At 41.0% G+C, this 15,290-nt stretch overlaps 1 protein-coding gene across 2 annotated transcripts in view; it reads right to left on the minus strand.

The window, feature by feature from the left end:
• The window catches only part of ZFAND3 (zinc finger AN1-type containing 3), a 188,815-nt gene that overhangs the window by 5,345 nt on the left and 168,180 nt on the right, over positions 1-15,290 (minus strand). For both annotated transcript variants that reach the window (XM_087777314.1, XM_087777313.1), the window contains exon 7: positions 1-100. In XM_087777314.1, the coding sequence (XP_087633440.1) occupies positions 36-100 (65 nt within the window). In that variant the 3' untranslated portion in view covers positions 1-35. The remainder of the gene's footprint in view (positions 101-15,290) is intronic.

The raw sequence follows: 15,290 nt of genomic DNA on the forward strand, positions 1-15,290 counted from the left end.
GTTATATGAAGGAGCTCATGAAAGGGCCTGGCACTTCACTTTAGGCTATCGTGATCCATAGTCAAGGAGATGTTCTTGTAATGGTTGCAAGGTTTTTTACCTGTGTGAAGAAGATGAGACAGAAAGGAGCTGATGAAACATGAATATTCAGGGCCACATCAGCCAACTGACCTACAAGTAAGGTTGGTGTCTGTAACAGTTTCTAAGATCAGGAGACCACAAAATAGTTTAGATCATCTGCTTTCCAAGGCTGCCAAATCCTGGCTCACTATGTAGTCAGTGGGAAGTAGGCTGAACCCTGAAGTTGGTAGATAGCTCGTTTATGTGTATTGAATATGATCTCTAATTCTCTCTGCTGATTGCAGTAGCAGGCAGGCTAAATCAACCACGCTGCCATGGGCTGAGACATAGCAGTAGGTACGTAAATCTAAGATGCCTTAGAGAATGCACCACAGTGGCCTGTAGCAGTCCTACATCAAATTTAATGGCTGACTTTTGTTCAGTTGAGATGCTTTTGTAATATCTAAATCCAAAATATCAAATGTTTTCAACTTGATTACAAGTTTGTGTCAAGATAACTACAGTACAGCCTCCATCCACGAATGTCACTTACAACACCTCCCTGTTTTTAATAAATATTAAGGGTGACATAAGATTGCCATTTCATTAGTGGTCTAACTGAAGACAATAATCTCCGCTAGGTGCTATGCAAAGGTGTATTTCAGATGTAGTTTGGAAGCATTGGCTGGCCCAGTTTATGGCAAGGAAGATACTAACATATTCTCTTCCCCGGAAAATATTGTAGAAACTATTGGGTAACAGCTGTTGTGTAGATTTTACTTGAGAGAACGTGAAGTAGCAAGTTGCTTTATCATTTTCTTTCTTAAGTGAAAATAAAATTGCCCATTGTTTTTTGAATTATTTTAATCTTAAGGTTGATGGGCAGATCACAGTCTTATTTTTCTCAAGATTAATGGTTTTCCTTACCTGTCTTTCTCCCCGCCCTGTTCTTCTTTTCCCTCCTCCTTCAGAGCCAAATTACTAAAACATAGCAGATGCTGACAAATGAAAAGAACCCTTTATGTGTTGTATTTATCACGAAAGTGCTAAAATTTTAGCTTTTTAGCTCACTTAATCATTTTGACAAGATGACAATACGGTGTATCATCACCAGACAGATGACACTAGACAGATGACAATACTAATCCTGGAGCAGGTTCTCAAGGGAGATTTTTTTTTTTGTGAAAACTGACATATATTGTATCAAAGTGAACATAATACATTTAGGAAAACAGCAATTTGCTACTTTGTGTAGTTCAGTATATCTCTGGGTCTTTATCACTGTTGAGTCAGAGTTTCTGCTAATCTCAGCTGCCTCAGACTTTGGGCTCTGGTAAAGCTGGCAGGTCCTTCATGTCAGGCCCCACTTCTGAAGCTGTTGAGATGCTGACAGATAGGAAGTACACAGATGTTTGCTTAATGGTTATTTCCCCAGGGGCTCCTGTCAGAGCTGTTGGCAGGGAAATAGGGGAATTACCTTGGAAATTGCTAACTCACTTTCACTGAATGATAGACTGGTGCATTACAAAACAAATTTGACCAGTTTGTGAATGTATGAACTGCCTCCAGAAAGAGAGGAAACTATTCCTAGCATAGATGATGTCACCCGTCTGCTGCTCTGTCAAATCTGTCTCATTGCTGTTGGCAGGGACTAGTGTCTGATGCTTCAATGGAAGGGGGAAGCATTCTCTAAAACATACGTGACCTGTTGAGTGGTTCTGGACAGAAAAAAATAAAGAGTCAGGAAGCAATTCCTAAGAGATGGGGGATGGGGGAACAACAGTTTAATCTTTGTTTAAAGTGCATTTTCAGAAAACATGGTGATCAGCATGGCATAGGATTTGGGCAAAGAGAAATTCTAATTATCCCTTCATGCGATGACTGACTGTCCTGCAATATGAGGTCTGATTACTCTTTTCTTCATGATGCAAATACTGGTGGTCAGAAGATCAGGCTACAGGCCGGGGGAACTGAGGTGGCCGTACCCCTGTGGCTGCAATCAGGTGTTAGAGGCGTCAGCTTGCAATATATTACGCTGCTCATTTTGCTCCATGGATTACTTGCTGTGCCCACATATTGAGATGCTTTTAAGTCACGTGCAGACTTTGATCTTTCATATTTTTTTCCTGGCATTACCATTTTTTCTGTGACCTGTGCAAGAAACATACAGCCCAAGCTGAGAATGTCTAAGCTTTGCTGATGCCTGCCATATGTTGACTTATCCTGAGATACATTTTTCGTAATTTCTCTGATATATTCAACATCACAATCCCCATATGGTTACTGCTTCTTTGTGTATTCCAGTGGGAGTTTATCTTTTGCTTTTCAAAGGTTTGCCACAGAGACTATCCTTAGTGGAACGTCGTTGTGTGCCTTGTTCATCTAATTATCCTCCCTAGTTAGAGATGCATCAGGGGCTCTGTGTTAAATTGGGGAAGGATTTTAAAGTTGAATATCTGAATACTGAAAGCTGTGGAAACACCAAAGAGTGAACAGAAGGCATCATATATTGAACAGGAGTGTTCAAAGATGGGAGCTATCGCAAGCAGGCAGATTTGACTTCCTAATACCTGCAGCTGACTATGTCTTGATTTCCATGGCAAAACTTGGAGAATCACAGTAGAGAGACCTCCACTGCCCCTGAAGTGACCAGAAATATATTCTTCCATTACAGCAAATTTACAACATGCTACATGCTCAAGGATCTTTGCTGAGTTATTACAGTAATGTAGTACTGCATCATAGTTCCACCCATGCGACATCAAAATATGAAAGTTTCTTAATGATACTGGCAAGTCAAATCTGGGTGCTTAGAAGATTTTTAATAAAAGAAAAAAAAAAAAACCACAATTTAAATCATATTGCTCATAATAAAGCACTTGTCCTGCTGTCTCACTTGTCTTTTCCTGAAGACCATGCCTTTTCACAGCATCATACTGGGGGAATGTCCGTGTTAGTGATGTGGTGATTCCAGTGGGAGAGAACAAATACCTTGGCCTGCTTAAGGCTCATCTTGCAGAGGGCAACAGGAGCCAGTGGAGCCAGCAAGTCACGCTGACAACAAATCCTAAAACAAAGTCCAAAGACGTGCAAACTAGGTGGGGCTTTTCAGGATATGAGCAACACACTGCTCCTATGCAATGGTTTCCAGTGCTGAAGAAGAACCAGTTCAGACCACAGCTGAAAAAAAAAAAAAAACCCAAACCAAAGTAGATGCTGCTTTTTCCTAGTTCCTAGTAGACGTGTCACAGCACAGCATAGTATGGTTATCGTTCAGACATCTATGAGATTTTTCTATTCTTGGCCATAGTAATAAAGGAGTTTCATACAATGTCTTATTACAATGGCATCAGATGTTGGAAAGCAACACTGTGAAAGATGTCACCGTGATTTTGAGAGGTACAGTGTATGCGTATCATCAAAAAAGATGAATTAATGGTAACAAACATTAGTGTGAGAAATGTATTACTTTAACAGCCTTTGGAGTATCTTCCATGTGGTTTCAAAACAGAAAATAAATAATAAAAAAAAAACCCGTCATGTTCTGCCCCTCAACCCCCAAATTCACTCTTCTTCCTTTCTCCCTCCTCCTGTTGGTCAAAATCAGGCAGATGGTGGGTACCCAAAGGCTGTAAATCAGGAAAAGGTATATTCTAAGGCCTGTGGCATATGCAGTATTTATAGTTATTGCCTATACTCTATTAGTACTTCACACCTCTAAAGCATCAGATATACAGTAGCATTAAGATAACAAAAATAGGAATAGTAGAGTAATAAAAACAATTAAAAAACTCTTTAGAGTTTCTTCTGAGAATAATCAACTGGTTATAGATATTGGCTGTACGACTACTACTGTATAAGCCTGTCTAATTCTTCACCCACTCTTCAAGATAAATAAGGCTGCAGACATATGAATATATGCACGTGTATGTATGAAAAAATGCAGACACACACACACACGAGACACCTTTCTTTGATCCAGATCCCCAGGTCTCTCAGCTAACTGGCAAATACGTATCAAAGCTCTAACAAAGTAGCTAAGACAAGCAAAGACCATGTATTACATTTACCCACGGTTTCCACTCTTCCAATTCTGCCTCGCACAAATCACAGTATTTGGCACAGTTCTTGCACAGTGTGAACTGCTGTAAATCCTGGAGTTCTGTATTAAAGCTACGCAGTAAGCGCCAGTGTATTACACACTAAATCATGGAGTTTTACCAAAGAAGTTGCAATATCAGCTGCTTTCCTGCATTGTTTGTATTTATGGGGAGTGTTCAACGGCGATAGATAAGGTCAGTTTGTGCTGCTGTTGTCACTGCCCAGAGACTGAGAATGCAGTGATTTCTCAGAAATCCTTTCTGCTTCTTGCTGTCCCATGTCACGCGGACAAGGAACTCCGGCAAAAGCAAGCAAAAGAGTGGCACAGCTGCTGTGGATTCTAGGCACATCTGAGAGAGACTTTTGATCTCATAACTGCACAATTGTCTGGTTATTACTCTATTTACGCTTAATGAAAACTGTTGTGGAATTTTCTGCCTGGGCACTCAGGTACCATAGGAATGGGCACCGCCTAGCTAGATTAGATAGGCATTGTGAGTTAAGAGTTTAACATTAAACTCTATGGCTGAATCCACATTAGTTTCTATAATGTATAATTACAGAAAATGCTTGGAATAAAACCCTGTGTAAAATCAGAAGGAAATACCAGTGTCCCAGCAATCGCAAAATTAGGTGTCTGAGAAAGACAGAAACAGTGGAACACGTGTGGCTTGAAGGCAACCTCTTTCCCAAAGAGATGGTATTTTCACAAGACAAAGGGGTCTTTAAATATTCAAGAAACACTATAAATAGCCTCCTGAGCTAATGACTTCAGTTCTTAAGTCATGTCTGTGGTGAAAACACTCTACTGATCAGGTAGCTGGGTGGAGAGATTTGTCTTTACTTATACGGGTGACAGCCTACTAGCAGATCTGTATAACTAAAATATTGGAAAAACATTATGCTTATAGTCTTCGCTTGCAGTTTGTCCACCTGCAATCTTTAATTCCAAGTCTAACCTAGAATCCTTTGTATAAGTAAAAACTGGTAGAGATGTGCATTAATGAAGGCCTGTGAAATTCAGAATCATTGCCATGTTATGTTTTCTTCTTTTTTATGTGTTTTTTAAGTCACCTCAATATATTCTAAACCCCTCTACAGTGCAAAATATGTTATGGGATTCCTGTCTCAAGGAACTTGAAATCTAATTTCAAACACAAAATAATAGGTAAGGTAGCAAAACAATAGACAGGTCTGTGGCAAAGCACTTCAGTCTGTGCAAGCAAATGAAAAAGAAGTTGATTTTTATATACCAGAGACTGGATTATTGATTTAAAGGGACTTGCCCAAATGTCTAGTACATGAAAATGGAAACCATAGAACAGTGGTGTCTCTCAGCAGAAAACATATAGTATCCTGTTTTCATTGCAGTTTTAAATCTAGAGAAAGCAGCCAGTACATTCCATCCTGGGATGGCCTTTACTGAAGATTTGCTGCAACTATCCGACAACATAAGAAACTTAACTTGGGGTGCTGGGGTTTTTTTTCATTCATACCTCGAGGCAAAAGAGATTGTAACAGCCGTCTTTGGTATTTCATTATTCATTATTATCTGTGCTTCAGTTACTGTTTTGTCTAAATTTCCCTTTAGCAGGATTTAGATTACCAAACAAGACTTGTGGCTTCACTAAGGAAAAAAATCAAGACATTTACAGAAGTCTGTGTATTTATACTGATGCTCAGCCTGGTGTCCTTCCACTAAATAGCACAACTGAATTCAATTTAGGACGTTAAGATTTACCATTTATGCAGGTGAGAAGGAACATCTATGTTAAGGGAAAAAACTGCTGAGGGAGGGAGGAGAAACCAACAAGTGAAACAGGGCATTTAGATTAATAAATTCTAAGCTCTGCACATTTTTTGTCTCATGCTTCTTGCTGCTACTCTTTGGGGCAATCATTTCATGGCATGCATTTGGTGCAAGTCTCCCTTTAGCACTAGCAGGTGTCAGGAAAGTGGCTATCCCACAATATAACCAGGAGGGATCAATATGGTATCACAGCTTGGTGACAAACTGTTTTACTGTGAATGGAGTTGCTAAAACATACCCAATAAACTTAGCTGAAAGGCTGTCAGGGCTGACAATCACTAAATTCAGAAGAGCCTTGGACTTTGCGAGAATCTTTTTGCTTGACAAGTGCACTAATTCATGATTAAAGGAAATGAGGAGGCTCAGCACATGAAGCAGAGTGGGAGGAAACTGCTGGCATGATTAACAGCTGGTAAAAATATGAACTTGAAATAATTGCCCTGTTCTCCATGTTCATGGCCTCTTTCTATTCATGCTATACTCTCTTTTGATGACAGAAAGAGAAAAGGCTAACTAACCCACCAGCTAGCCTGAGGTCTGTAGGAATTAATTTTGTGGACTCGGATCAAGAGAAAGCTCTCTCTAATGGTTGTAGCAGGGAAATAGCAAACAAGTATCCCTCGCTATAATGTCAGGTCAGGGATTTATAAGCCATAGCTGTAGGACAGTTGAAGTTCTCTGTAGGACACAATCTCAAAAGTGGTAAAGCTATACCTCATCTGATAGACTCAAGAGTTAAACTCAAAATAAACTTGCCTTTCTGACTGCCAGCCTGGTCCCAGCAGCCACATAGAGGATCCTGTATGACTGTAATTTGACTGCAGATTGAAAGTTACAGTCTTATGTTTTATTGATGTAAATTTTATTTGCCAAAACATAGTTTTCATTTTAAACATCCACCCCCGAAAATGTCCCCTTTGGTGCAGGGTACATACCTCTGCATTCAAATGGATTTCTCAGCCTGTTAGATGCTACTGGCAGGACAGTGATTTGGCTAGGGAGATTATTCATTCTTCTATAATTATTAAAAAGCTATTAATCACCTCAAAACTTCCCATAAGCCTCAGCAAACCATGAAGTTGGCTTCACCTCTCAAGTGGGACTTCTGAATAAACATGACTGTGTCCTCCTCATGGCTTGCCCAGGAAGTTAGTACTAGAGAATGACATACAGAAAGAGGAGGCAGTGCAAAGGATAGACAAATTGAAGTATAACACTCAAAATCCCATGCTATATTCAAATATGATGGCTGGCACGAAGGTATACTTTTCTATTCTAAAGGTAGAAGGCATTTTAAAGGTGCAAGGCTTTTCACACAAAGCATGGCTAAGTGGAAAACTCTGCAGGATTGAGGAGGAGGAAAAAAAGAGATGTGGGGAACTAGAATAAATAAAAAGGGCAGAACAGATCCTTAAGAAAGAGGTGGAAGAGGCATTAAAAAGGAAAACAGCCAATAGAACTTCCCTGAAGAAAACTGAGCTATTTTCTGGTTCTTTCAAAAAGCTGAACCTCAATAAGCAAAGTTGCTCAGAATCTCAGATTTTATATCTCAGCCAAAACAAAGAGAAAACTGAGAAGCTGTGTCAAAAAGCAGATACAGGAAGCCAAAAATCCCAAAGAAGCCTAGTTTTGGAGAAACTGAAGTGAAACAATGTGCATGCAAATATGCTTTCTATTAAATCAGTTTGAAGGAAATAATGCACACAAATGGGGCAAAAAGGACAGCCAGGGACTTGGGAGTAGAGCTAGAAGTGGAACAACAGTACGTCATAATCAGCTAGTTCAAAAAATTATTTACTGTTATTTCCCTCCAAAGTGTTGTTTTTCCTGAACTTGAAAGACCCAAAGCATATCAAACGTATTGCAAACTATATTTAGCACCCCTGCTAGAGAAACCAGTCCATTTTTTCTCTGTGTCAGGTGGCCTCTCCAGTAGCATCCTCCATCTTGGCACTCTGCCTGGTCATTCCCATGCCTCTTGGAAATGTAAGGCAGGTGCTACTTCAGGTTGAATCTGTCTGTCTTATATCTGTGTGAACAAGTAAAGCATCAGAGGCAACAAACGAGCCAAGAATGAAGCTGTGTTTGATAAAGTCACATCTGGACAGTTTTTCATCTTTAGAATCTCTTGCAAAATGCATTCAACTAAGGATGGAAACGTGTGCTGAGCTGCTGCAGTTGCACTGTTTGGCAAATTTGCAGATCTCAGCTGCCATATTTGTTCTTCTTCCCATATACATAAATCCTACCGGATAAGAGATAGGAGAGAGATCCTATAGTAAAGTTTCCATTATCAAAGGTAATGGGGAAACTTGTGAGATAAGAAACCTATACAAGTACTACTGGGTGCACCTGAAAGCACAATGTAATATACCCAATATCTGTGTCCAGTGCAGATCTGAGTTCAGTCGAGCTTATTATCTGGCCATATCGGAGCTAGGTTGGCTCTTGCAGAGTTACGCTGGCGTTCCCCACTCTTCCAGAGAGAGGATTCATTAATCCAGCGCAGCGCTAGCCCAGATCTAGGTCTGCAGCTACATCAGGGCTTGAACAAACAAGCCCTGGAACCACAAGCATGGAGCTGCAGGTGTCGGAGGCAGTGGTTCTGCATGGCACAGATCCAGCTTGCACAGAGCTGCTGTGCACAGCTGTACTCCGCCTGACTTCTTGTGGCTCTGGAAGTTGTCCCTGCGCACTATTCCTGACAGCCCATCTGGTCCTGACAGCCCATCTGGTCCTGACAGCCTGGCGCATGCACTGAGATGTTTTGAATCTGCCAAGGTTTATAGTTGGGGCTCCGCACAACACAGAACAGCTCTGTGATTTCCACACCTGTAAGTGGTATGTCCATATTCTCCACCACTGCACCTAAGCTATAATATAAAGTGTATCAGAGCCAACTACCTCTGCAGCCATACTAGAGATAAACCACAACATGAATAATCCAATCCCAGAAAACAGAGGTGTCATTGTATAGTAATGTCCATGGCATTAATTTCTGCAAATTACAGCTCTTGCAAGGATAGGATGACTATGAAATGGAGGTGCAGGAGAAGAAAATGGATTGCAAGGGTGTCTTGAGCTGGGCATGGAAAATGCTTGTCTTCTACAGTGTCACGGTAAATTAGATACATGACTATCAATATTTTCAGCAGAAAAGTAGGATGAGCTTCTTAGATCAACTGAAATGTATATGCAGAAGGAGAGGCAGCTAAATGAAAAATCCTTGAAGGGAATCCCGGGTACCCAAATATTTAGAGACAACCAAAGCAGGTTTCATTTGCCTCCTGGATACATTCACCTCTCTTGGAGAACATGAAACACTGTGGGGGGCAGTGGTAATCTGAAACATTCCTCTTCTTGGCTAATGAGGGAGGAAAGAAAATTCCATTAAAATTAATATGTAGCCAACCACTAAAATCAGCTCCTTTGTTATTCTAAAGACTGCGAAGGAGAGCTGTGTTTTCACTACAACAGCGTTAATAGGCTATCCTGATTCTCTAATGGGTAAAGGAAAACTGAGTACCAGCATCCCTCCCCCGAGAATTACTTATTTTTTTTCATCCCTTTGATATATCCTAGAGAAAGGACCCAAAGAAGATTTTAGTGGGTGATGAGTTAAAACAAGTAGCTCTCAGACAAAGCAAACAATCCAAAACAGTATAGATTTCAAGTTCTAGATGTTCTTGGAAAAACACAGGGGCTGAAGTTAAAAGTGTGGAGTTTTTTTCTCTAATAATGGACTAATTACTCTAGTTTCACAGAGCTTGAATGTAGAGTACAATTTTCTTTCTTCCTTTGGACTCAGGATAAGCTAGTACAAAAGACTTTTAGGTGTCCAACTTCAGGCACTTTGGTCCAACATCACAGTTGCAGAAAACAAAAGCAAAACCAGCCTCCTTTTCCAATGCCTGTCCAATCCTGGGAACACAAAAATCCACTGGAAGACTTCATTTTACCCTTTAAAGAATATCCAGAATCACAATGCCCAGAGCAATGAAAGAAGAACCAGACACAACAGGTGTAGGGTCTCATCTAGAAGGCACCAAGGATAGATACCTAACTCATAGAAACAGCTGTGAGTTCAGCACAGAGCAATGCAATTATAAATTCGTTAAAATGTTGTGGTTGTGATGGTGCCTCTATTTTTTTTTTTAAATAAACAGTTACAGCACTTGTCTAGAAACCTGGACAGCTGAGCTCTAGCTTCTCCGTCTAAAGGACCCTCACAGTTATCTTCCAGGAGGGTGCCATAAATGACATAAGGCAAGCTGTAGGAAGAAGGCCCCTTTCTGTGGCCTGTTAAAGCTTGGCTGCTGTACAGCTAATAACATAAGGTACATGCAGTAAGTAAGCAAGACGAAGACAGAGCTCTTTATAAAAGCGATTAGTGTATGCCCTGTGAATGACGGGATTTTATGTCTCGGGATTTTATACTTTCCTCTGATTTATCTGGTGGTGGCAACTGCAAATGTGTAACCAACACCATTAAGTTAAGCAGGTACACTCTTCTGAAGTTCAGTGAGAATGGGGACCGAGGCTTCATCAACCAGTCTGCTCTGATACAGCAAGTCCACATTTCTAAGATGTCTTCCTGAAGCGATACTCCATGAGTCATAGCCTTTCACTCTCTCTTGGTTTCCTCATATTTAGAAATGAAAATAATTGCTCTAGCCTATCTCACTGGTGTTTCTGAGGCTGAATTAGCAGTTATGAACTGTTATAAGATCTCTGGAGAGCTGGCAGAGAATAGTATTATAATCAGTTTTCTTCTGTCTTAAATACTGGATTTGGGTACCTCGCTGTGTGTATGTTCTGTTGCACTGCTTCAGAGAGACAAAAGGGAGAAGAGCAAGTCAGATACAGAATCAGAAATTCTTCTTTATTACTATATAATGAAGGCTAAAGGCACATTGATTCTTTTGACATATTCTTCTGGTACCCACATGCTAAGACAGTTGTGGGTTAGAGACTAGGATTTTGATTGATACCTCTGTGCCAGTACTTTTCTTCCATGAAGAATCAATTGTTTTACTTAACGTGAAGCAGTAAACAATATAAGCCCAACATTTCACCTTTGTGGATAAGGATTCAGAATGAACGTTAATAGAAAAGTCCTGGTCAAAATGCCCCAGCTTCAGTGAATACCCATTTACTTTGTTATGTTTGTGACAACAAAAAGATGATTCAGGAGCTGATAGAAAAGTATGAGTCTGCCTTGGAGGGTGCAAAAGCCAAGTGTGCTCTGAGGGCTGGCAGGAGTGGACCAGAGATACCAATGACAAGATTCCTACTGATCAGTATCTACTTCATCTTTCAGGCTGCTGGAGGCTTTAGGTTTTCTGCAGAGGTCAGATAAAGCAGTTATTTTCCTTTTCTGGGTGAGGGTGATGGCGGGGGGAGTCGCTAATCATCCCTCCTGGGTAGCCAACTGCCTTCACAGCAAGGTCCTGCGCGGTGGGATCATAGACAGGCATGGTCAGCATGAAACAGGTTTCAAATCACCAAGGTTAGGAAGTACAGTAAGCAATAGGCTAATCACATTTCTTTAATAAGAAAAGCACCATGTCATACCCAGTCCCATAGCAGTTCTCTCTCCAGCCTGCCTGGAAGCTTCAGCTCCTTGTAAAAGCTCTAGAAGAGTAAATCCTATCTTGGCCAGCATCTAACGTGACAGTGACACTGATATAGATGTAGACTAGGTTGTCCGTCTGCAGCTTCTCGGATTTATACATAGTCCCCTTTTTCCCATATCCTCCTCAAGCCCCTTCCTCAGAGTGAAACCAAGTCATATCCCACCTCCCTCGAGCAGACAGCCCTCATTGTTGGCCAGCTTATGGCCAGCTTAGGGCCAGCAACAAGGGCGTTCTTACATGTCAGTCCCTGATACTGATATTACTGTGTCTTATAGCAAATACTTCACCATACCCAGTCACCCTGGGTTTTAATGAGCCATATTTAAGCAACTCGCCAGCATCAAAATCCCTGTTATTATTTCAGCTGTGCCTCTGAGATAAGGCAGGTGGTAAACATATCCAGCCGGACAGCAGATTTGCCTGCAAAACGTGTGCTTGTTCTTTTGGAAATTTTAGAGAGCGCTTGCTTGACTTGCCCTTTAGAAAAGCTTTGTTCTATTAGAGCTTCCTATTTCCTGCCCACAGTTTCATGTCATCTACTGGAAGCAGCTGACAAAAGCATCACGTTCACTTTTTCCATAAAGAAAATGCTTGATGTTCTGCTTGTCCTTTATGTTGATCTGCAGCATGTACCCTTACAAGTGGTTTTTTTGGGTACAGAGGAGAACGACGACAGTATGCCCAGCCTGCCACTGTTGATCTACCCAAGCTATCCGCAACAAATTGTTTACCCACTGAGTCTGAATTTTGTTTCTCAGCAGATAACAGTTTCTATAAGTGGATCTCGCACCCAGAGAACTGAGTATTTTATGTGAAAAAATTTTAGCAGAGGGACTGTACTCACAGCCATCACTGTTTGGCACTGTAATGTTTGCAATCTAAAATCAGATTGATACGGGCTTGTTCCATGAGGTCATATAGCTGTTGGAAAATAGCTTGTATCTAATATAATCAGCTCTCACAAACTAATCATTAGCAAATAGTATAAGCTTGATTTAACTATCCATCCCAAGTGCAGAATGCTTTTTGCTCCTCAAATGTGCAAGTTAGGTTAAAACAGCCACATTCCCTGTCAGCTGCCATCTGTCAGATGGTTTTGTAATGTGGGATTTTGAAAACAATTATTTTTCTACACTTTTCCTTTAAAAAGGCTACTCTGTCGTGAGAGATGAGGGACACTGATCTAATTCCTTATTAGTAGACCTTGCATGGTAGAAAGATCTTTGTGAGTGGTTACACCCTGGTACCAGTCAGCAGAGATTAAGTTGCTCCTTTTCTGCCAGCTTCTTCACTAATGCCGTTCCCGACATGGTGGGAGGCTCAAGGTGGTGATGTTTTCAAAGCTGCTTTTCCTAGCGTGAGACCAATGCCTTAGAAAATACACTTTATTGTTATGCTCGTAATTCTCTTTCTTGTTGGGAAAGGTGTTGAAAGCAGCAGGAGATTTTGTTTTCTGATTCAGTCTCTAACTGGAGTGAATTCTTGGTAAAGAAAGGCTTCCAACATTGATATTTGGATGGAGATTTCTGAAAGATGGAACTTTCCATCTGAAAGACAGACTCATTTTTTCTGCTATTGTGAATATTTTGAATGTTTTTGATGCATTTCAAACACTTTCTGTTCTTGTTCTCTATTAAGCACTGTTGCATTCATAACCCTCTGCTCAGTATTAATCATAATTATCAGATTCAACAATACTGCACTATATAGCCAGAAAAGGTTTGGGAGGTGTTCCTCTTCCTTATATAGAGCTTAACCCCAGAAAGCAGGATGACTAAAGCACAGCAAAGCTTGCTATTCACCTAATAACTACAGTGTGAAAGAGTATCCCAGAAATCCTTATAGATGTGAGTCCAGGAATAATATCAATTCTAGATGGTTCGAGAATAAATTCATAAGGGTATCACCATAAGGATCTAGGCTGCTTTAAGGGATAGTTTATTGGCTTTCACCTGTGCATTTTACTACAGAAGTCTTGACGGATAGGGCCTTTCTTCTCCCTCACCCTGCTGTTCACCTGATCCTGCTCTGGTGGGATGAGCTGGCACTAGGGGCTGGCTTATCACCTGGGGTTTCCACTGAGCCGGTAAAACCACACCCACTACAAACTGTTCAGAGGCCAGCAGTGGTCTGTTCCTCAGAAACATCTATATTTGAAAAATGGATGAGTTTGAGATAAAAGAGAGGATGTTACCTCTTCTAAGTAAATTATTTAAACTTGCAACATGTTTCTATCTTTTCCATATGAAAAATTAATGTACCACAGGCCCTTTTGCATTTTCATGGTAAAACTAATCTTGTTATAGGTTTTCCTGCTCTTAAGGAACAGAGAAAAAGGCTTTCCACAGCCAGGGTCAGAAATTTTAGCTATCAGTCCTCCTGCCCCCGCTGCCCCAAAGGGGAAAACTACTAATGAGCATCTAAGTATTAACATACCAGAGCAGGCCCATTACTCTCCAGAGCACCATGTGGTACTGAGAAAGAAAAGCTGAGTCAAAATTGCCGCTTTTAACATTTGTGAAGAACAAAATGAGGATTTTTTTCCATGTGCCACATGGATCTTGCACTTGGCCTTAGACTGAAGCTTGATAGAAATCATGGTCAAAATCTTCAACCTGGCTGCATAAACTAGGCTTTTCTTTTCATATTGATGCACTACCTGAGCAAACTCACCCTAATTTTCAGCAGTGCTGGGCAAATGCCCCTCCGATTCATTTCACTGGCAGTTAAGAAATCTCAGCACCTCTGAAAATCAAATAGTGCTTAAATTTACAGCTCCTCTATTTGAAAATATCTCCCCCAGTCTCCTTCTATTTAAATGGAGAAAAGCAAAGCCAAGGGCACACAGTGATCTGGGCAGTTAATAATGGTTTTGGCAATGTAACAAATCAATGAAACACTTGGGAAGAATGGCATCAACTCGGATTTAACAGTTTCATGACGGTGTCACTTTCCAACAGATGGATGTTGGGATTTTTCCCCATGTACTTCTGCATGTATCAGTTGGGGCAGGTCACAGTTATATCCCTCCCCTCATCCTCATCTTCACTTTGATTCTTCTTATGAACAAGCAAGCAGCCCGGGCACGTTACTTACTGCCCATTCTGTACAGGTTTAGAAGCATCACATAGCGTCTCTGACTTGCTGGACACATGGCTTTAGGGAAACGTGAGTGTTGCCCTTCTCATCTTGGGGAAGGGAAAGGAAGAAGAGGGGACATCTCCAGATTTGCCTGAATTGGCTTCAGTCATGACTGAGCGATGCCATAAGATTTTTAGTGAACTGAAATGGCAGACTGTCTAATCCCTCTAGGACAGTCACATGGAGCTCATCATTGCAAGTAGGAACTCATTCTCCTTTCCCTTGCGACCTGCAATTAGCATCTGTCTGATGACTTCCATGTAAAGCATTAATATTTCTAGCCCTGGGAGTGCCTGTGCTTGCGTTTGGAGTCTTTCTGCATCTGCCCCAAGCACTGGTAGCTTTCTCTTACACGTCCTCTGTGCCGGGTGGCTCTCTAAGAGCAAAGCTGTAGTGTTTGCTCTTCTACGAGACTGCTCTCTTGGGCATTCCCACATCTTTATGGTCCCGTCTTTCAGGGCCTTCTGCTTCCTCTCGTTACTTATTTATTGCATTTAGCTGCTTATTTGGCTGACAATGCACTTTCTGTCCTTGTACACCTT

The sequence above is a fragment of the Nipponia nippon genome, unplaced genomic scaffold (assembly GCF_047370975.1).
Source record: "Nipponia nippon isolate SJK-2023a ecotype South Korea unplaced genomic scaffold, ASM4737097v1 scaffold_4, whole genome shotgun sequence".
In the NCBI taxonomy this organism is placed as follows: domain Eukaryota; kingdom Metazoa; phylum Chordata; class Aves; order Pelecaniformes; family Threskiornithidae; genus Nipponia; species Nipponia nippon.